The 23,328-nt window shown below is 44.1% G+C and overlaps 1 protein-coding gene across 6 annotated transcripts in view; it reads right to left on the reverse strand.

Moving 5' to 3' along the window:
- Nucleotides 1–23,328, reverse strand: part of FRY (FRY microtubule binding protein) — a 499,640-nt gene that overhangs the window by 49,241 nt on the left and 427,071 nt on the right. For all 6 annotated transcript variants that reach the window (XM_008273531.5, XM_089304252.1, XM_002720581.6 and 3 more), the window contains 9 exons: nucleotides 22,228–22,349; nucleotides 15,533–15,720; nucleotides 14,104–14,198; nucleotides 12,139–12,746; nucleotides 11,209–11,306; nucleotides 10,718–10,888; nucleotides 6,565–6,705; nucleotides 4,003–4,182; nucleotides 1,698–1,859 (listed from right to left, as the gene is read on the reverse strand). In XM_008273531.5, coding sequence (XP_008271753.4) covers nucleotides 1,698–1,859; nucleotides 4,003–4,182; nucleotides 6,565–6,705; nucleotides 10,718–10,888; nucleotides 11,209–11,306; nucleotides 12,139–12,746; nucleotides 14,104–14,198; nucleotides 15,533–15,720; nucleotides 22,228–22,349 — 1,765 coding nt within the window. The remainder of the gene's footprint in view (nucleotides 1–1,697; nucleotides 1,860–4,002; nucleotides 4,183–6,564; nucleotides 6,706–10,717; nucleotides 10,889–11,208; nucleotides 11,307–12,138; nucleotides 12,747–14,103; nucleotides 14,199–15,532; nucleotides 15,721–22,227; nucleotides 22,350–23,328) is intronic.

The raw sequence follows: 23,328 nt of genomic DNA on the forward strand, positions 1-23,328 counted from the left end.
CACAGCAATCTTGCTAATCTCTTGAAAATGATTCTTCCCCCCTTTAACTCGGGTTAAGTGTGTTCTGTGGAAACCACGAGGCCAATAGCACTCTTCAGTTTCCCTTCTTAATGGACCTTGGTTCACTGCACGCTTTAGAAATTACAGAAGGGGCATTCACGGCAGTGTCCTTCCAGAGTCAGAGCAGGAGGGCCTTGTTGCTGGGGGATGGCAGGAGATTGTCTAAACGGTTTCCGGAAGTCTTAGCGGTCAAGTGGTCATATTACAAGTCTGAGAAGAAATCAATACAGGAGAGCATCGGATCGGATTGTACACTTTTCTTCTCTTTTCTCACAACATTTTTAACAACTCAGCTCAACACTCACTGAGAACTTGCTACATTCCAGCAAGCACGAGGCTCTATGTTCCATTTCCCTAGGCTCTGAGCGAGAAGGTAAATTCTCTGGGTGTGCAAAGTGTCTGTCCTGGCCAGCACCCTTGTCACCTTCTTCTGGTAATGCAATCTCCTCTCCCCATACTCCCCCCCCCCCCCCCCCCCCCGGCTCCAGCTCATAAGAGTGCTTTATCTAGGACTGGTCTCCATTCTTCTGAAATCATCAAAGACCTGGTATATATGGAACTGCCAGAGGTGGCTGGTACCTCACATGGAAAAAAGCCTGCTTGGTATTGAGGCCAACATGGTGCCAAGATTTTAGGAAAGAAAAGCAGGAACCATGAGAAGGAGAGAGTCTAAGGACTCGGTTCCCAATATTTACATACAGTCGGTGCTCCATATGCATGTGTTCCACATCCACAGGTTCAACCACCATAGATCAATAATATTTGAGGAAAAAAAAACCTCTCTACTGAACATGTAGAGTCTTTTATCCTTATCATTAGTCCCTAAAAACACAGAATAAAAACTATTTACATAGACATTATACTGTATTAGGTAATAAAATTTGTCTACAGTTGATTTAAAGTATATGGGAGGATATGTATAGGTTGTAAGTAAATGTTCTACTGTCCTATCAGGATTTGAACATTCTTGGATTTTGGCATCCTCGAGGGTTTCACCTCCCACACATACTGAATGATAACAGTACCAAGGTCCTTCTGTGTTTGAAGCAAACATAGATGAGTCAAAAAATTCCTTTTCCATAAAGGTAATTTTTCAGCTGACTTCTATCACATGTCACCACAAGCCCCCGGAAAAACGCAGAGGATTCGCTTGACAGCAAGCTTGATGGCTTCAGCACTGACACAGTCACCTGTAAGGTGCACACAGCCCACGCTGTGATGGTGAACTACAGAGAAATCGGCAAGCCCTTCCACTCTGCGTGGCAGATCCCGTGCATGGAGACCGTGGCTGAAGTGCATGCTCCGAGAATGACAGCCAGAGAGGTCGTTGGCTGTGCAGCCCTATGATATCAAATTGGTTCAGAGAACCAAGGCTATGTTTTTTGCAGAAATGAGAACTCATTTGGGTGAGTGGAAGAAGAGCCAGATTTCTTGAAATGTCAGAAGACGATCAGATGAGGAATCGGATTGTGTTTTCAGATTTCACCAAAATGAGTTCCCTTAGACTACACTGGAGATGTTGTGACCTAGATGGGCAACGCTGGGATGGCAAATGGAAAGATCTCGTATGAGGTGGGCAGTTGGGCCCCATAGGTTGCCTACCTCCCTTCTAATGCTGTGAGTCTAGGATTGTGTACCTGGGAATACTGGGGCCTCTTCCAGCTCACAGGAACAAGGACATTGGAGTTGGAGCCTGATGAAGTGGAGGATGCGCTCCGGGTGACAGCCATGGCCCTGGGCTTCCCATCACGCCCAGAAGAATTCTGCAGTTCATCATACCGCCTCCCGATGATCGGTGTCTTGAGAAGAAAGAATACAAAACACACATTTCTTCCATCTCATGAATACGTCTGTTATGGGATTGCTCTACCTAGAACAACCAAGAACTGCTTATTTGATAAAAGTCAGCTTAGAGAAGTTCAGTGTTACAAGAAGACTTAGTTTTCCCAATGTTCAAATACACATTCTGAGTCATTTTGCATCTCCAATATTCTCCCCACCTCTTTAGCAGCCAAAGACAAATCCGGCTGCTTGTTCTTCAACATGCTCTAGAAACAACCAACAAAGATGAGACGCGAGATGTGCAGAAAAGCAAACTCAGTCTTCATAGGTTTAAGCTTGAAATAACCTCTTTTTCTTAAGATTTTTATAGCAATGATTGTAAATATTTGTGGGCTGCAGTGTCACATTTCAGTACATGCACACAGTGTGGACTGACCCAATCCGGATAATCAACCTCTCCCCTTCTTGACATTACTTGATAATAGTAGCCTTTGAGTACTTTGTTTGGCTCATAAAATACATAATGTTTATATAGTTAGAACATGAAGCCAAAATTCCTTCCCTTCTTCCCAACCTTAAGTCACCGATCTTTATATATTCTCAATTATTTATTTAAAATATTCTACCTTCTCAGCTATGCAAATAAATGAACTTGGCAACACTGTAACTTTCCCTTCCTGAGAGCCCCGGGGGCAGGGTAGGTGGCACCTCCCCAACCTCAGGTCCACAGAGGTCTCCTCTGCAGAGGCCAGCTCCTGGGCCTGCCCTGGGAGGCAGCAGAAACCAGCGGGTGACTCCACACCTGGCTCCTGATGCCCATCACCGTGGAGCGCTCCTGGGACTCTAGGGCGCGCAGCTTACTGGCTACGTATTTTTGGCACCTCTTCTAACACAGTAAAGTCAAATCTAAAAGTAAACATAGCTTTCCCTCCTAACAATTTAAAAGAAACAAAGTTAAAATGGTCAGGGGTTGAATTGAAACTTTAATATTATTTACAGACTAAATATAGATGTAGGTGTAACAATAGCAGCAAAATAGTATCTTATCCTGAATAGCAAAATGATAAAAGGTCAGTGAGTTCTGTTTTTATCAGGAAACTTAACCTGCATATAACCTATTTAAATAGTGCAAGATATACAGATCTGGCTTTTTTCTTAGTGAATTTACTCATTTAGCAAGGTTGGAAATATTCATCATTATTATTTATTAATGATCTAACATGCCCTAGATACTGTTATTAAGATGAATAGAATGCAGTTTGTGCTTTGGGGAGTTCATGGTCACAGGGTAGGAGAGAGACATGAAATCTAAGTTATTGCTAAGAGTGTAGTAATTAATCACAGACCAGCAGGAACATCAGACCATTTTACGTCCTATGTTTCCTGCCTCTCCTTCATCAAGGCAAGGATTTGGCTCATCTTGTTTAAAAAGCTGTGTGACCTGGGGAAAGCAGCAGCCGGTGAATCCCTTATTCCTGTGACTCTCAGGCATGGGCTGATCTGGTGTAGTGACAGGAGAAAAGCTGTGGCTGAAAAGCTGTGGCATGAGAATTGCCAGATTAAAGACTCAGTTAAAGTCAGGGCTTAACACGCTTAAGTTCATTCCATTTTTAAATATCTTTTAAATGATTATTTTATATAACTGAGGCTAGTTTCTATTTTAAAAGCTGCCATTTAACAGTGCAGTGAATATGACAATATGTTCTTTAAAAAGCAGAAAAGTTAATTTAGGCCTTAAAAATCTTTGACCTAAGTGGTTAAGACACCAATTGGAAAAAAAGAAAAAAAAAGAAAAAAAAAAAGATATCACTTGGGACACCCGTATCCACCCCTATCACAGCGCCTGGGTTTCATATCAGCTCCGCCCTCAATCCCAGCTTCCGGTTGATGCGCACCCTGGTGGCTCACTAGGTTGGGTCTCTGCCACCCACATGGGGGACTCGGATGGAGTTCTTGGCTTCCAGAGTAGGCCTGGCCTAGCCCTGGCTGTTGCAGGCATTTGGGGAGTAAACCAGCAAATGAGAGGGCTCTATCTCTTTCAGTCTCTCTCACACAAAAAAGGTGTAAAAATCAGTATTCCTTTGTACAGGCAATATTTTTGACCTCTGCCACTATAAATTCTTTCTAAAGTTCACAGACACAGTTATCACAGCCAAGTACCTCTGAAATGTCAAAGTGGAAGTCCAGGGTTTTTCCAGGTAATTCTTTAGAAGCGCTGGTCCACACTCGGTGGATTTCTATCTTCGAGAGGTCACTGTGCTGGTAGGAAGGCAACACGAGGCTGGCAGAGCGAGACACCACCAGCTTCAGGATGTTCAGAGCTTCTCGCCAGTGAACGGTCTGCAGGCGACAAAACGTTCCAGGGTGAATCCTACAGCTGACGCACGGCTACAGAAACTTCGTACTCACGGAGTTAACACAGTGCAGGAAATTCCAATATAAGTAAAAGGCAAATGACACAAAAAGACCATTGATGCCTACCATGAGCTGCATTTGGGAGACAAGAAAGAAAGGACCGATTTTGTCCCTATTCCAATAAGTACAAGTTTACAATGATGAGTGCAATGTTTGCTAAGTTTGAAAATAAATAAATAAATGCCCCCAATGAACACTATACAATTGACTGCTCACTGTTTTGCAAAGTTCTCCCTACCTCCAGTTTCCTGGTTTCCCTGACGCTTCTCCTGTGGCCCCGGCTCTTCCTGCTCCATGAGCTGCCTGGGTGTGTGGCTCTCTCTTTTCTTCTCACTTCGTATCTTGCTCATTATCTAGCCCAGGAATCTGAGAGGTGTTCTTAACTCTTCTTTTTACTGCCTTCCCGATAAGTGGTTCCCCGTGCTCCATTCCTGTTGGCCCTGGCTCAGCTGAGGCCTCTGCTGCCTTGCCTGGACTGTTTCATTGGCCTCTCGGGCTTCTATTTTCTGCTGCAGTGGCTCAGACCCAGGAATCTCTCAGAACGCCTCAGGCCATGCCACATTCCTGCCTAACCTGCGTCAAGGGCTCCCTCTGGTGGATGGAGTTGGAGGGGCACCTACACTCACCAAGCTGGCCTGCAGGGGTCATCCTCCCCAGGCGGCCACTGGAGTTCTCCAAACCAAGCAAGCTCTCAGCATCTGCCTCTACTTGTGCTGTGCCTGCATTCTGTACTGCTTTTCCTCAATTCCAACTATTCCTTTGACCGTTTCTTTCTGTCTCCCTGACAACCTCCATTTAGACTGGGGTTCGGGAGAGGTGCTTCTCCTATAAAACCATTGAACACAGATAAACCAACTTGATAAAAGGCATTGCTATTGTTTTTTCTTTGGGTTTTGGAGTAAAAGCACATGAAGTAAAACCCATTTCCTTCAAATTTCGCGAAGGGAGGTCTTGGCGTGGATATGAAATTAGCTACCATGCAAGGTGAGACATTAAGTGCCAGAGATGGCCCACAGAGCCTAAGAAACAGCCCAGTAAAACCATGAAACGATGCACACCATTAGTAGAAAGAAGGGAACTGGCCCTATGTCTCCTGTGAGGGAGATGAGGGGAGAAACTGTTAGTAATGTCTACCACATGGCTTAACTATTACTGGCACAAGGTCACTTGAAAAATAAAATGAGGCTTGGAAACACTTCTAGCATGAAAATAATTTCTGTAAGAAACGTGATTGGTAAAGGTGTAAAGTCTAAGATTTACACTGCATGCGTTTGCCAGGGAGCTTAGAGAAACCCCCACGCTTGCCCTTGAATGCTCCAAGTACACTCTGGAAAGCAAAGAGAGGAACAGACGGGATGCAGAGAAATGGGCGTCTGTGCTGTTGAACTTGTCCTTGCACTGCTCCCAGGGCTGCAGGCTCCCCTTCTCCGGTCTGTGGTCACAGGTTTCAGAATCACCTCCAAGCACTAGAGCTTTGCACATTTCTGATTTATTTCTATTGTACTTTTCCTGGTAGTCTCAAGGCCTGGCTGTGGAGAACCCCTGGGGGTGTCTGTGGCTGCTCACCCAGAGTCCTGCAGCAGGTTGCCTGCTTCAATAAACAAAAGCTCTGGATTTGGATCCCGGGGAGCCTGGGTTCACACACCAGCTCCACCCTTTATTAACTGAGAGCTTGGGGTCCCTCTGTTGTTTTCTCTTGCTTTTAACTTGAGAGATTTCTTTTATTATGAAATATTAAAATACACAAGAGAAATGGAGAAGGTAGTATAATAAACCCTTTGTATCCAGTTCCCACAGGTCTCCCATGTAGGTGTCAGGAACCCAACTACTTGAGCAAACAATGCTGGCTAACCGACGTCCATGAATCTCTCCTTTTGTCACTGTTTTTAATCTCCCCAACAGATTCTGTTTGTTCGCTGGGGTATTTTCAAACGTATTCATGCAACTTCCCTAACCTTTTTTTCCGCTCTAACGTGGTGATTTTTTAACATCTTCCCAACTCTTCCCATGTTGAGAAACCTGGCCTGGAACCTGGCACACATTTATACAACCCTCCTTTTTCTCCACGTGGGACACTAAAAATACAATCCGGGCTCTGCCCTCCCAGTCAGGTGTGGGTTCAGCCTGGCAGCCCCAGCAGGCAGAACTGCATCCCCTGAAGTTCAGGAATGTGCCAGGGCCTCTCCTTAGACCACTGCTCGGAGTGCGCCATGGACACGAGGAACGCACGGGGGCCTGGTGCCCCCCACGCTCTGTAGCCAGGGACAGGCTACAGTCTTTCCGGGGTGAAGCTATCCAAATACTCACTTGCACGTATTTCTCAATCGTCTTGAGCACCTCCACGTTGAGCTGCTTGGCGGGAACGACGGACAGGTCCATGTAGCTGAGCAGGCTGTAGATCACCTGCAGGAGGGGCTGCTGCATGCTGGGGAGGCCCTTCTCCAGTAGCTGCGGAAGCCAAGAGCAGCGGGAGTCAGCCTGGCGCACACGGCCACGGGAGCCCTGCCAGCGCCAGCCCCTTTCCCACTGCACATTTCCTCAGTGGGAAAATGGATCCCAACTGCAGGGGAAGCCAAGGCATTCTCAAGGGCCTGACTGCATGAATCAGTCCACACAATGACGTGTAAGAGAGGAAACCTCACGGAAAGCAGAGAGCACCACTGATTCTCACAAGGAATATGCTGAATACGTAATCGGTCAGCTGTACCACTGGCAAAGGTGAGCGATGAGCTCTCCCAACTGCTGGTTCTCTCCCCAGATGCCAGCAACAGCTGGGACTGGGCCGGCTGAAGCTGGGAGCTGCGAACTCAGTTCCCATGGGTCTCCCTGTGGGTGTCAGGAACCCAACTACTTGAGTGAACAATGCTGGCTAACCAGCGCCCACATTAGCGGCGAGCTGGACTCGGGAGCTGAAGCGGGCACCGTGATGTGGTATGCGGATATCTCACTGGTGTCTTAATTGTGCTGGCTAAACGTCCGCCCCCACGGCATTATTTATAATGCTAAAAAAGGATCATACACAAAGCAAAGCAAGGAAGCTCCACGGGCAATTTAAATTTTGAACACTAGGGAAATGCATGTATAAGTTGATGGTAAATTATTTGATGAACTACTATATAGTTAATAGATTGACATTAACATTATTAATTATTAATATTCATAGTAATATTTGGTGTTAATGTCAGATAATATTACATGGAAGATGATGGATATACAATTGCTTATATAACGGATATAATTGCTTATATAACCATATTGATGTGAATGTATTAGACATAAATGACATTGGAAGGAAATCCAAAAATATGTTGTGTTTCTTTCTAGATAATACAATTTTGGGTGATTTTCTTTCTCCTTTTAACAACTTTTTTGTGTCTTTCAAATTTTTTTATGAACCTATACTGCTTTTATAATCTGGAAAAAACCCGATATTGCCCAAAAGCAAATTAATGAGAAAATACATATAACAGATGACATGATAAAAGTTAACTATGCAAAATAAAAGATTGATAGAAATGATCCAACTAAGCACTGAAGTTCTACATCAAAATGGTCAGAGGAAATAACTGAATGGTTAATTCATGAAGAAATAAGTAATTACATAAATATACTCTATGGAAAAATGAAGATCTCCATTAGAAAGGAAATATTAGGGAAAATAATTTCAAAGTATTAATAAAACATATTAAACTAAAAAAGGAATAAATGGATGATAAAATTTATGGGAATATTTACATGGAAATATTTACATGGTGTAATATTATGTTTAGAAAATCCTTATAAAAATCAATTTCTTGAAAGTATAGAAGAACTAAATAATATATCCACATATGCATGTCCTTTGGATACTTTACCCTGCGAAGTGTAGAATCATTTGATATTGTTTGATATAATGATTTTGATAAAGTTACTTATTTGATAAAATGTCAAATGTGATTTGATAAAAGGTCTATATACCCAAATAATCTGTAATCGAAACATTTTTGACTAAAAGCAAAAGGGAGATGGTTAAGCAAACCACCACCATTAATGTCCATTAACCTGATAGGATTCTCAAGTGATTCAAAACCACACTGTGTGAGCTGTATCAACATGTGGAAGTACATACACCAAGTAAATAGTGAACAGAACAGGTTCCATGGCAGTACTGACACGCTACATAAAATCATCTGTATGTGCAAAGCTAAGACCTGAAAGAACACACGAGTCACTGAAGCTTTATGGTTGCTGATGCAAAGAAATGTCTTCTTGCTATCTCATACTTCAGCTTTTAAAAACAGGCAGCACCAGGGCCGCGCTGTGGCGTAGCAGGTGAAGCTGCTGCCTGCAGTGCTGCCATCCCATATGGGTGCCGGTTCAAGTCCCGGCTGCTCCACTGCTGATCCAGCTCTCTGCTATGGCCTGGGAAAGCAGTAGAAGACAGCCCAAGTCCTTGGGCCCCTGCACCCACGTGGGAGACCCAGAAAAACTCCTGGCTTCTGGCTTTGGATCAAGGCAGCTCCGGCTGTTGCGGCCAATTGGGGAGGGAACCAGTGGATGGAAGACTTTTCTCTCTCTCTCTCTCTGCCTCTTCTCTCTCTGTGTAACTCTGACTTTCAAGTAAAGTAAATAAATTCTTTTTTTTTTTTTTTTTTTTTTTTTTTTTGACAGACAGAGTTAGGCAGTGAGAGAGAGACAGAGAGAAAGGTCTTCCTTTCCATTGGTTCACCCCCCCAAATGGCCGCTACGGACAGCACGTTGCGCCGATCTGAAGCCAGGAGCCAGGTGCTTCCTTCTGGTCTTCCATGCGGATGCAGGGCCCAAGCACTTGGGCCATCCTCCACTGCACTTGAGCCATCCTCCACTGCACTTCCGGGGCACAGAGAGAGCTGGACTGGAAGAGGAGCAACCAGGACAGAATCCGGCGCCCCAACTGGGACTAGAACCTGGGGTGCTGGTGCCGCAGGTGGAGGATTAGCCTAGTGAGTCACGGTGCCAGCCAGTAAATAAATCTTAAACACACACACACACACACACATACACAGAAACAGGCATTGCCTGCCTTTGTAAGCAGGGCATTTGCAAAGGTTCTCTCAGTGCTACTTCTGGGTTGAGGTATCCATGTTCTGACCCAGTAACTCTTGAGGGAACTGGTATGATCAGATGATTGCTAAAAAAAGCACAAGGTGATACTTATGTTCTTTAAAATGCCAGCGATGCAATGTAGAAGGAGCAAATGAATCCTGGGCTGTTTATACTCTGAGTGCAATCACTTTTTGCAAGTCAAAAGCCTGCAGGGTCAATGATAACATTGTTAGAGGGGGTGTCTACTCTCTGTTAGGTAGATGCTTTTAGTTTTGTGGAGCCTTTGAGAGAAAAGATGGCTGCTTTTATTAACCTATCTGGAATGTGGATTGGCAATATAACTTAAAAAAAAAAAAAAAAAAAAAAAACCAGGATAGGTTGTCTTCATCTCTTTGGAGAAAATCCTAACAAGAGGATGAACGCATACTCCTGAGGAAAAGTTAACACTGAGCGTCTTAAACAAGTTAGCTGTTATCAATCAAAACTGCATGACCTTGTGTACTACTTGGAGACTGGGAATGCTAAATGGAATACATTTTATCGCTTGCCCAATATGCAGTATATTTTTAGCACCAATGGACATGGAAGTCACAGTCATGGTTTTGAACAATTGTGCTAGAATTACATTTGGACGATGACAAAGATTCCACTCTAGTTTAAAAAAGAAACATAAAAGGCAAAGGTTAAAAAGTTGATTTCAGAATGGATGCTGTTAATTAGTTCAGAGCAAGCAACCATGAAACCTGTAAAGTTGCAGTCACTCCTTTAATAAGATTTGGACACAGGGAATAATGAGGGTAAAATATTCTCCTCGCTACCACGCACCAACAGGTATGACTGCACTAATTATAAGTGGAAGCTTTGCAGGCAGCTGTGTCCAAGTTGAAAGGCTTGTTCTGCTGCTTTCAATTTAAGGCAAATTACTTAACCTGGCTAAGTCTTGATTCTTATTACACTGGCCTCTACATTCACAGGGTGCTGTGAGGATTAAGAGGATTCTGTTAGAGGTGGGCATTTCGCTGAGGGGTTTAGACGCCACTCAGGACACCCACATCCCATGCTGGAGTGTTGGGGTTCATGTTCCAGCTTTGCTCCTGAGTCCAGCTTCCTGCTAATGTGCATCGCGGGAGGCAGCTGATGGCTCAGGTCCTTGGGTTCCTGCCACCCATGTAGGAGACCTGGACTCAGATCCTGCCTCTTGACTTTGGCCCTGGCATTTGGGGAATAGACTCTCAGGGCATTTGGGGAGTAGACTCTCTCTGTGTCTATTAGCTTCTGTGTTATTAGATAATAGGCACTCAATAAATGAAACTTAAGAGTATATTATTAGTTCCATATATGTATGTCTTTACTCAAGGAAGCTATAATAGATTTTATCCCTCATTTAAAAGCTTACCTCTGCCAAGTAGGTGACCATATTCAAAGTAATGTCAGCATAGGCTTCATGAAGGTATCGGCAGACGACGCTGACCCATGTGGCACAGTCCCTTGTGTAGCTGTGTGTTTTATAGAGAGTCATAACATGTGCAAGATTTGAAAGTTTGGGGTTCTTTTCTTCTAAACAAACCTTTTAAGGTAAGAAAATCAGTTAGGGAAAAATTAGAGACAAGACAGAAGAAATATTAGCAATTTTGCTGTAAATTCTGGAAGTCTGGAAAGTAGATTGATGAACTTTTTAATGCACCTACAGAAGTGCTTAGCTTTAACATTTTCACAAATTATTTCCACCTATTTTTAAAATAATAAGTGAGCAAGACAGTTTGTATCAACCGCTCAGAGCTGTACAACGCTGGTGATGTCAGGCCTTCTCTGGGCCTGGAAGTGCTTGGCATTTGCCTTCCAGAAAGCCTGGGTGGATTTGTCTGAAAGTGGAACCCAAACGCATACCTGAGCAATCCTTTCGGCTACATCCTTACAGAACTGATTGGGGTTTTCAAAGTGCTGAATCAGCTGGGGCAGCAGACACAAGACATTCAGTGGAAACCCTGGATTAGAGAAGACATGATGAGATGGCTGAATGTAGTAGTTTCACTCGTGAATGGTGAAAAAGCATTTACAGGTTTTACTCTGAGCTGATACCCAAACAGTCTTTTGAATCAGCTTAAAATAATCTAACACAAATGCACAAATAAAAGTACAACCCCAATGACACCAGTTAGCAAGGAGGCACTGGAGTAGATTTAAGTAGATTTGTAGTTTTAAGACAGACTGGCCAGCACAGACTGAACCGAGCTTACCAAAAATATATTTTAAGATAACTTATGTGAGAAGATGTAGAGTTAGTGAACTCTTAGTTATGTAATTGAACTCTTTACAAATGAAGAATGACTTGGTACCTCTGTGCTAAGTTCTGTACCATGACATAAATTCTAGGTCTTAAACCATGGTGTTAAAAATCTGGTCTGTTTGATTTGGCTTAATTCAAAACAGTCAGGAGCTAAGAGAATTTTTCAAGAGGAAAAAGATGACAAAGAAAAAGAAAAGGTTTTGGAGGTAAGAAGAAGAAAAAAGAGAGGTAGGGGAATGTCTGTTGAAGAGCAATGGAATGAGCAAACAGTGCCTGCAATCTGATCTGCAGAGGACAACAAAATCTCTAATCCTTTTCCATAATTTCTGCCTCTTTTATGCTCTTGCTCGGCAAAAACGTAATATAAAGGGTTATATTATGTAGAATAGTCAAAGAAAAAGCCAAACTATTCCCAAACAACCCTTCCTAAGCAGAATTGCTGAAAGCAGTCAGCCCAGATGATCTCATCAAGCTAATGATGATCACAGCAACCGCGAGAACTGCGAGAGAACGAATGACGTCGGCGTTACCAATGGCTTGGGATGAGTCCACCATGGAGACTTTGGACACGGGCGTCAGCAGACTGAAGAGCTGCAGGGTTAGGTCCGTGGTGGTGAGAGACGTGAAGCCTTTGAGCAGCAGCTGCTGCAGCCCTGAGAAGTCAGCCCACTTGAGCTGTGCCTGCAGCTTCTCGAGTTTCTCTCGGTTCTCGGCTTTGTCCAGCGGCATGTGTGCTAGCAGTCTATTCAGCAACCTTAAGGCCATGAGGTATTCAAACTCAAAGTCAGACTCCATCAGGGCTACAGTGACCCAGAAGATGGTGGCCAACAGGTTGGTTGGATGGTTCACGTGGGATGGGTCCGTGAGACTGTCCTTCAAGGAGGACGAGCTCCGGGTTTTTGAGGAGAGGCCTTGCTGGGTACAAGCTTGGATTCTGTCCAGCGTGGCACTTCGAGGTGGGTCGGAGGATCGGTCGACAACACCAAACTTCTTGGGCACAGAGAAGCTTCTCTGGTGTCGGCTGCGTTCTGCGGTCGTGGGGCTGCCACCGGCAGCTCCAGGGTTCACATTTAGTTGTCCTGTGCTCTTTCTGCTTGCTGTCAGTTTAGTGCTGGAGCTTAAATCTGGTGATGAAGAGCTGGGTATAAAAACAAGCAGGTTTAACAGGACAACAGTGTACTTGGGCGAAAAACCAGTATTTTCAAGCCCACTAAGAAACAACAAAGGGAAGCCATTCTTCAGGAATACTAATTTCAATTTCTTTTCCTTATTGGTAAAGCTACAGAAAACACAACAAGGTTAACTCTCACCAACAAAACAGAACCCTGTGTTGATTCTCACTTACTGAACCTCCAGCAGGGGTGGGGAACCTTTTTCTGCTAAGGATCACATGGATATTTACAACGTCATTCATGGCCATACAAAATGATCAACTTAAAAATCAGCCTGCTATGTTACTGAATTTCAAGTCCTGCCTGCAGTCGCCTCGGCAGGGCCAGACCGGATGATTTTGTGACCCTTAAACAGCCTGTGGGCTGGATGTTTCACACTGCTGCAAGAAAACAGGGGTTGGCCTTAAAATTTGATTGATCCTGCATTTAGTGTTTGTTTGAATTTGGGTTAAGGGTAATCATGAAATACAATGTACCTGATAGTTGCAAACTTAAACATTCTGTTGATTGACTGATATGAGGGCAGGAATGAAAATTGTTATCTGGAAAGGAGTTAGTAAAGCAAAGGAATTCTTTTTTTGACCTTATAAAAATGAAAATGATTTCTGTCTGTTTGTGATGAAAAGATAAAACTCTATCACTATTTTTGCCATTTTTTTACTGATTTAGATAATCTGTAGGTTCACATAAATACGTATGATATTAGAAATCATACCAAGATTATCCATGAAAAAAATGCTCAACTTAAAAATGAAACAAGGCCCAGTGGGGTATAAAATAACATTACTGACTCAATGTCAAGCAGGATGAGCTCAATCACACAAAGAAAATATGGGATAATGGATGAATTCAAATCTGCTATCAAACTTTAGCAGGAGAAAACAAAAATATTGCAAGGTAGGAGTTCTTAAGTAAAGTCACCCTTTATTCCAACTATTTTTATAATAATGTTTTAGATGAACATGGTATATATTTATTTAAAAGTGATATCTGTTTACCAATAAATATGATTATATAACATTTGAAAAATACCCAGACTTAAAAATAGAAAATTCATTAATATTTGTATCAGAGATAACATTTGGTATCCGTTTTTCTGATGTTTTAGAGTACTTATATCCTGTGTCAATCTGTGTGTGTGTGTGTGTGTGTGTGTGTGTTATTTTTGTTTTGTTCTTTAAGAAAATAGCATATATACTTTTCAGGCCACAAATAAGCTTCAAAAACTAGATTTGTTCTTTAAACTTTGCCCAAAGTCTAGGACAGCCCACATATTCATTTACAGTCTATTTAATTCCAAAATGTCATTAAAATGATTCTCACCGAGATAATACAGTTAAGAGATCACTGTTCTTCAAGCAGTCAGACAAATTGTCCACAGCAGCTTCCAAAGTAAGGAGTGCTTCCATTACATAACCCTGCCAAACATGCAAAGATAACATTTTGTGCAGTTCCTGCCACTGTGAACTTCCTGAAGATAAATTTAACAATGCAAACTTACTCCAATAATTAATATCACTGAAAGCAAGACAACCATTGCTGCTTTAATTTATGAGCCTAAACACAAATATTAAGGGCCACTTAGGAAATTCAGACGGCTTAGGGATCAGCAGATACTCATAAAGATTTATTTCCCTAGGTCTTCTCAGGGATAGACTTTTTTTTTTTTGTTTTTATTTAAGATTGATTGTATTTATTTGAAAGGCAGAGTTACAGAGAAGAGAGACAGAGGAAGAGATCTCTCATTGCAGGTTCACTCCCCAAATGGCTGGGGCTGGGCCAGGCCAAAGCTAGGAGGCTGGAGCTCCATCTGGGTCTGCCACATGGGAGGCTAGGACTCCAGCACATAGGCCATCATCTATTCTTCTCCCAGGTACATTAGCAGGGAGCTGGATTGGAAGTGAAGCAGCCGGGATTCGAACCAGCACTCATATGGAATGGGATGTGACAGGCGGTGGCTTAACCTACGGTGCCACAACTCTGCCCAGAGGTGGAAATCTTACAGGGAGGAGTTAACTATGGCCCCTGCTGGGTGAGAAGATGGATGTTTGAGATACAGAACTGCAATGTCTGAAGACCAGAGACTGAGGTGGGGTGTAGGGAGAGCTGTGCCTCCCTGAGGTCTCAGACAGCACTTGTGATGATCAGGAGAAAATGGAGGCAGAGTCTGCAGGCATGCAGGCTTCCCGAGATGCAGGAACTTTTCTGATGGAAAAGAAAGGCTTGACTTGAGCTTCAGGGTTTGTAATGCCCTTGGCTTCCAACCTGCAAGCTGCCCAGGCTTGCTGTGGCACTCACTCTCATTTCCTTTTTTAGATCTTGCCAGCCTAATGAAGGCTAAGCTTAAAGGAGGGCAGTGTTTTGCACTGATAGGATGGAGACCCCTGCTCTTGGGTGGCAAGACTGTTTAACCGCATCCTAGGTTGTGGCAAATACAATACAAAATTAAACTCTCCTCCCCCATCCCTCAACATATACACCTGCGAAATAAAACCAACAGCAGCTACAAGAAAGGGGCCACCAAGCGATTTCATTATTGGCTGGCATCAGAGAGGTACCACCCCCTGCATTTCTAGAACAATGTTCACCTTGGGGTAGTTTGGTCAATCTAAAAATCAACCTAATTTTTTCAAAAAATGTTCCAAATGGCTGGAATAGTTGGTCAAAGAGGGCTCAGAAGGTGGTAGTCATAACTCCTTCACTGTGATGAGCCAGCTCCCGCTGCACGACCTCAGTGGTCTTCTGTCCTTACCTGAATCTCATCTCCATGCTCTCCAATCACCTCCACCAACCTCGAGAGAACATCGGACAAGGCATGCGCCGACAGAGGCTGCTTCAGGGCCCGGAATATCTGGAAGGATCGGCCAGCATAGTGCCTGGAGGAGCTTGCAAGCGCCGTCTGCAGGGCAACCTCGCTCAGGTGTTGCTCCAGGTGGAAACCTAGGCCAGAAGAACCAGAGTTGGTTGGTCTCCACCCTGCACCTTCAGGCATCACAGTCACCTGTGGGTTTAAACAGCTACTCATTAAAAATAAACACAGGGGCTCGTGTTGTGGGCAGCAGGTTAAGCTCCCACTTGGATGCCTGCATCCCATATTGGGGTGCTGATCTGAGATCCTGCCACTCAGCTTCAGAGACAGCTTCCTGCTGCTGTATCTGGGGAAGCAGCAGATGTTGGCCCAAGTACTTGAGCTCCTGCCACCCAAGTAGGAGACCTGGATGGAGTTCTGGGGTCTGGGTTTTGGCCTGGTCTAGCCCTGTTAGTTGGATGCACTATGGGAATAAACCAACAGATAGAAGATAAGCCTACCTGGGGCTAGCGCTGTGGTGCAGCAGGTTAATGCCCTGGCCTGAAGCACCAGCATCCCATATGGGCACCAGTTCAAGTCCTGGCTGCTCCACTTCCAATCCAGCTCTCTGCTGTGGCCTGGGAAAGCAGCAGAAGATGGCCCAAGTCCTTGGACCCCTGCACCCTTGTGGAAGACCAGGAGGAAGCTTCTGGTTCCTGACTTTGGATCGGTGCAACTCTGGCCGTTGTGGCCAATTGGGGAGTAAACCAGCGGATGGAAGGCCTCTCTCTCTTTCTCTCTGCCTCTCCTCTCTCTGTGTAACTCTTTCAAATGAATAAATATTTATATATAAGAAAGAAAATATGCCTCTCTCTGTCACTCCACCTTTCATGCAGATGGAAATAAATAAACATTAAAAAAATGCTCAAATCTTGAATAAATCTTATGGAGGCATACTGTAGTATAAAAAATAAATAAGCAGAGACCATGGGACAAGAGGGCCTTGGTTTTGAATTGGGGCTTTGTGACTCTGGGAAACAGATGTATTCTCTATAAGCCTATTTCCTAACCTTTCATTTGTAGACAGCAGCATCTGTTGGGGCCGGCATGTGGCACAGCAGGTAAAACCACCCTCTGCAACACCAGCATCCCATAGAGGGGCCAGTTTGTGTGCCAGTTGCTTCACTTCTGATCCAGCTTCCTGCTAATGGCTTGGGAAAAGTGGTGGAAGATGGCCCAAGTTCTTGGGCCCCTGTCACCCACGTGGAATACCAAGATGAAGCTCTTGGTCCTGGCTTTGGCCTGGACCAACCCTGGAAGTTGCAGCCATTTGGAGAATGAACCAGTGGATGGAAGACCTATCTTCCACTCTCTCTGTAGCTCTAATTTTCAAATAAATAAATAAATCCTTTTAAAAACAGAAAAATAGCATCTATCTCATAGGCTAATTGTGAAAATTAAACCATTTATAAGTACCTAATATAATGTCTGACACACACTTGTGTAACCAAATGTATTATTATTTATTACTTCTATTTTTCTATATCATTCTGTACTTTCAAAAGTTTGTATTTATTTTCATGTTATTTGATTGGTAGACAGAAATCATCCATTCACTGGTTCACTCTCTAAATGCCTGCAACAGCTAGGGGCTGGGCTAGTCCAAATCCAGGACCAGGAACTCCATCTGTGTCTTCTGCATGGGTGGCACAGACACAAGTGCTTGAACAATCTGCTGCAGCTTAGAGTGTGTATTAGCAGGAAACTAGTGTGGGGAGCAACCCGGACTGGACTGAGTTACTGGAATTAAGGCTTATTCTATGCATCTGCTCTCCCACAATATGGCGCTGAGAAGGGAGTAACAGCTTCTACGCAGCTGCCTCCAGTTCAACCAAGAAACTGTAGGACCTGCTCCTGATTGGAGGAGAGCAGCGTACTCGGCGTGTGGGTAGCAGAGTTGGGATTGGCGGAAGAGGACTATAAAGGAGGAGAGAGACAACATGCACCAGGAACATCTAAGGGGAACACCTGTGCAGCCCCCGAGAGAGCCGGCCGGCGGTGTGCCGCTCCCCTGCGGAAGTGGGGAATGTGGCAGCGGGAACCCCCCTTCCACGGAGGTGGAAGGGACAGTAGCCAACCCAGGAAGAACCAGCAGCAAACCCGGGGAGGGCCGAGCAGACGAAAGAACAGCGCAGGGTCCTGTGTCGTTCCTCCACGAAGACGGGGAGCGACAACTAGATCAGAGGCAGGAGAGCAGGGCCTCAAACCATGTACTCTAATACGGAATACCAACGTCCCAAGTGGTGATTTAACCACTGCACCAAGTGCTGCCCTGTACGACTTTTTACATAGAATACATTCGCTCCTTTTTCCATGGGAGTTTGTTAGAGTTTAGAGGAAAGCTGTTAGTGGATCCAGGCAATTGCTAACACAAGTATGACCTGTGCCAAAGTTGCAGCTCTTTGAAACAGGCTATAAATATGCAGATATTGAGATGTAGACGCTGCAAAGATGGCAGCTGTAATTTAAAACTTTTTTTCACATCATCAGAAAACCATTTGCGAAGGTTGAAATGAAAATCTAAGTTGCTGGTGTTGTGGCATAGCAGGTTGAGCTGCTGTTTCTGACACCAGCAACCCTCACTGGGGTGACGGGTTGAATGCCAGCTGTTCCACTTCTGATCCAGCTCCCTGCCAATGCACTTGGGAAAGCAGTGGAATATGGCCTAAATCCTTGGGCCCTGCCACCCATGTGGAAGACCTGGATAATTTGGCTTGGCCAACCCCTGGCTATTGCAGCCGTTTGGGGAGCGAACCAGAGGATGGAAGATCTCTTTATCTCTCCATTTCTTCCTCTCTTTCATTCTGTCTTTCAAATAAATAACCCAAATCTTAAAAAAAGAAAATGTAAGATAAACCTCATGACTGAATTCTTGGCCATTAAACTGATTACTTGCCATGCCTTTCAGCAAGGAGAAACTCAAACCACAAGGGATAAAGGACCCAGTGAAACCACAACCTGGGGGCCTCTGAGTCACATTTGGATGTCACAGGAAAGCGGACCCCCGGGCTATTGCATGACATTGGCTTCCTGGCCCTAAAGACAGATTACAGTATAAGAAAATTATCCTGGGGCCGGCGCAGTGTCATAGTTGGTAAGGGCGCCACCTACAGTGCCGGCATCCCATGTGGGCCCCAGTTCAAGTCCTGGCTGCTCCACTTCTGATTCAGCTCTCTGCTATGGCCTGGGAAAGCAGTAGAAGATGGCCCAAGTCCTTGGGACTGCACACCCCTGTGGGAGACCCAGAAGAAGGTCATGGCTGCTGGCTTTGGATCAGCCCAGTGGCCACTTTGGGAGTGAACCAGCGGATGGAAGACCTCTCTCTCTCTCTCTCTGCCTTTCCTTTCAAATCAATCAATCAATCAAATTAAATTGTCCTGCAGAGCACACAGAGGGTCCTGCAAAAGGGCTTTGGACATCTTCAGAGGGTTACATACAGCACTGAACCTATATAAGCAGTTCACAACTTAGGAATGGACCATGTTTCAAAAAGGGTTTCACATCTTTGTTTTTTCAAGACATATTTTCGTACTTAACTCTTTTTATATGAGGAGTGAGGCCTCTAGCAATGAGCAAAAGCTGGTTTAAACTGTAATGAACACCAAACCAAGGCAAAAACTCTACAGAACCCCACCAGGCACTGTGACAATGTTCTCTGGCAAAAGAAGAAGTTTTCCTTTCCTTCCAGCTACACTGAATCTCTATCTTCCAGACTTCCTTGCATTTAGGTGTGACCATGGACCTCATTTCTGGCCAGCGGATGCAGGGAGAAGCACTGGACAACCCACTGAGCTGGGCGTATGGACTCATCCCCGGTAGCCCCCCACTCATGCTCACCTCCACTTGCTGGCTGGAGGAGGGCTTTTATGGCCTCTGAGCTCAGAGGGCTACATGACGTCAGGCTGGAGGGTCCCTGAAACACTGCATGAAGGTCACCTGCCAATCACCTCGCTCCCCTGTTACACAGTCCAGGAATACCCTGAGCTCTGGGGGCTGTTTGTCACAGCTGCTATGCTACCGTGAGGAACACAGTTTCCAGGAGCACACTATGGCATGCAGTGGAAACAGGCAGAAAGCGGTTGTACAAGGAGAGCCCATGGTTAAAAATAGCTTGATCAAGGTGCCAAATGCTTAAACCTTAGGCAGCCTGAACTACCTGAGAATTCAGTATAAGACATTCACACATCTTCATACAATTAAGGTTTTAGAGAAATAAATGCTTCACCTACAAACAGTATTTTATCTTTGGGCTATGTTCAATTTGACTTTTGAGGTTCTAACATTTCAAACAAATTCCAAAGGGGAGATTAAACGGCAATCCTATTCCTTATTTCAGTTTGTCAGCATTTTTTGTTTTTAAATAGGTATTCTATGGTACTACAAAGAGATGTGGGCTAATCTGGAACGCTTCAATCTGCAAAATGTGCCGACTGTCAAGAGCGGCCGGGAAAGCCAGCAAACTACATTCAGTATTGCCAACGTGGTGTGAAAAAAATCTGTAGAGAGAGTTTTTACATCATGCTGAGGAACGAAGTTTAAACTTCACACACGAATCAGCCCAGGCCAAGCTGGATCTGAAAGGAATGAGGCTGAGGATAAACAGTTAAAAAATACGATGCTATCTATGATGATTAAAACAGCACTCATTCTGTGTCAGGATACTGAATGGTCATTTGCACAGGAATTGCTAGCAAACGCTTTTAAAGCTAAGCATGCTTTATCACCAAACTTTTTTTTAAAAAGAACAGCTTGACCATTTCAACTCCATATTTAACCACGCTGAACATTTAAAAAAAATGTTTGTTTATTTTCATCTATTGGAAAGGCACAGGGAGACAGAGAGAGAGAGAGGGAGTGAGAGAGGGAGAGAGAGAGAGAGAAAGGAAGAGAGAGAGGTTGATTTTCCATACACTGCTTTGCTCCACCACAATGTCTACAACATTCAAGGCTGGACCAGGCCAAAGCCTGGAGCCCAGAATCCATCTGGGTCTCTCACGTGGATGGCATGGACCCAAGCTCTGCACCCTCACCCACTGCCTCCCAGGTGTGTTATCAGGAAGTTGAGTTGAGCTCGGAGTAGCTGTGACTGAATGGCTATTCTGATTAGATGTGGGATTCCCAACTGGCGGCTTGACCCATCGCTCTGCAACACTCACCCTTCGCCGCTTTTTACAGGTAGGTCAGTGAGATTTATTTCTCTTGGCCTTATTTAAACAAAATTGGCTCAGGCACAGTTTAACAAGGAGAACAAGCGAGCTTGGGAGGTTATTTGATAAAGCACAATGCAAACACACATGTGCTAATGGTCACTCAGGCAGTATCTGAAATGAGCTTTTCTGCATATAACTTAAAATTTACAATAGCCATTTCTAAGCATACAGTTCAGTAATATTTAAATGTATTCAGCATCATAGTGCAGCTAATTTTCAGAGCTTTTTCATCTTCTCAAGCTTCACACCCGTTAAACAATTCCTCAGTGGCCCCATAATTCAGACCCTGCAGCTACCATTCTAATTTCTGTCTCAGTGAATTTGACTGTTCTTGGTAGCTCCTATACGTGAAATCATCCATTCGTCTGTTTGCTGCTGGTGCATTACTTGGCCTGATAGCCTCAAGATTCATCTGTGCTGTAGCGTGTAGCAGAATTCCCTTCCTTTTTAAGGCTGAGTAGAATCGCACTGTGGGCGTACACCGCATCCCTCCACTGGTGGGTGTGTCGACTGCCTCCACCTTTTTGGCACTTGTGAATGATGCTGCAGAGAACAGGGGTGCACACGTATCTCTTCATGTCTCTGCTTTCCACTTCAGGATATATAACCCAAAGTAGAACTGCTGGATCATATGGTAATTCTATTGTCAGTTTTCTCAGGGAATACCATACTGTTTTCCAAAGCAGCCCCATCTTAATTCCCACCAACGATGCACAAACATTTTCTCCCCATCCTCAGCAACACTTGCAGCTTTTCAATACGTTGTCCATTCAAGGAATCAAGTAAAAGGTAACACACGGGGAAATGGCTGCTGACACACTGGAAGTTCTCATTGAATATCAGTCCTTCTCACTCTTACTATGTATCCCTCCTCCCTGCCTGTCACCCATCCTTTTCTTCCTCATTAGGTCTCTCCCAGCTGTGTGGTTCTGAGGTCACACCCTACTGTGAGTCTTGCTAGTGCAGTGAGGGTCTTGACTCCCAGCCAAACCACACAACCTTGATTTTTTTCACAGGAGACTCTTGGCCTCTTTCTGGATGCCTTTGCCCTTTGCTGTGCCCATCACAATGAATGACATTGAAGTTCTTCACGTTCCTTCCACCTTGCCTCCGCTTGACCCTGGATGGAAGGATGGGCCATCCAGACACACTGCTCGTTTGGGGCCTGGTGCCTCCTGGTTTTATGCCTGGCAATGAGCTTTAACATATGAATTTGTGCCAAGAGTTGCCGAGAGCTTTAACCTCCTCTCCACACCCCCTCATATGAATACGTGCCAGGAGATGCCAAGAGTTAGGACCACATATATAACATTTCTAGTCCTAAAGGGAGAGCGAGCTCCATTACAGAGAAATGGTGAATGAGGGATTTGGACCAACAGGATGAGGTACCTGATTTGGAATCTTTAAATACAGACACAACATGACGTAGAAAATTAGTGAGCTGTTCAGCACTCTTTGAATTTTGATTTTTGGGAGTGATGTCTTCATGGCACCAAAGCGGACCAAATGCCCTAAACAAAACACACAAAATGTCATCAAGAAAACTTAATTTCACTTTTAAAAATCATACATGCAATTCTAACGCAAAAGGTACAATATATTTTTAAAATTTTTTAATAATTAGTTTGGGACTATATTTTTGTCTTATGAAACTTACCAGCATATTCAAAACATATCTGGCTAAATATATGGGTGCATTTTTTTTAGGTTTTTAAATTACATGTAGTTATAAAATTAAAACCTCCCAATTCACCAGAACAGTGCTTGCCATACTGTAGTTGTTACATACGTGTTAAACAAAATGATATACAATGTTAAATGAAATATAGATTTAGACACAGATTCAATTTTCACATCTTAGCATCTGTAGAGATAAGGCTTCGGAGCAGGATCAGATCATCAAGTTGCCAGACACCGCGGAAGCACACTGAAGACAGAGCCTCTGCCATCCGCTTGGCTTTCAACAGTAAGAATGAGGTGCAGCCAAGCGAGAGGATTTCAGGGAACTGAATTTCCTGACAGTGAGTGGTGACAACTGTCTTTCCTCTCCACAAACCATTCAGGTCCCGGAAGCACCCCGCGTGTGCTCACACACTGTGTGGAGGGCCCAGCAGCCTCCTTCCTAAGCTTCCCACATCTTAAATCCCATATTAAGCTGAGAGGTGCATAGCATAACCTGAATCACTAAGTGAGAAAAGGCAAATGCTCTTGCCCCAGTGTTTGCAATAATTGATGCATCCGCTGAAGAAAGAAAAATCTTGTGAGATAAGAGATAAATCATATAAACAGACTATGTTTGCAGATGGTAACTCACTGAGCAAGGAGAGCATGCCCCAGGCCATAGGAAGCAAGGCCTTTACACAACTACTACATTTTTGGGTGCTAGAAACTTTGAAGGCTTCTGAGCTAAATTGTTAATTAGAAGATTTGAAAACAACAACAACAACAAACAAACAAAAAAAAAACGAAAAGAAAGAAAGAAACCAGGAC

Source organism: Oryctolagus cuniculus, chromosome 9 (assembly GCF_051225735.1).
Source record: "Oryctolagus cuniculus isolate XC-2025 breed Fujian yellow rabbit chromosome 9, ASM5122573v1, whole genome shotgun sequence".
Lineage (NCBI taxonomy): Eukaryota > Metazoa > Chordata > Mammalia > Lagomorpha > Leporidae > Oryctolagus > Oryctolagus cuniculus.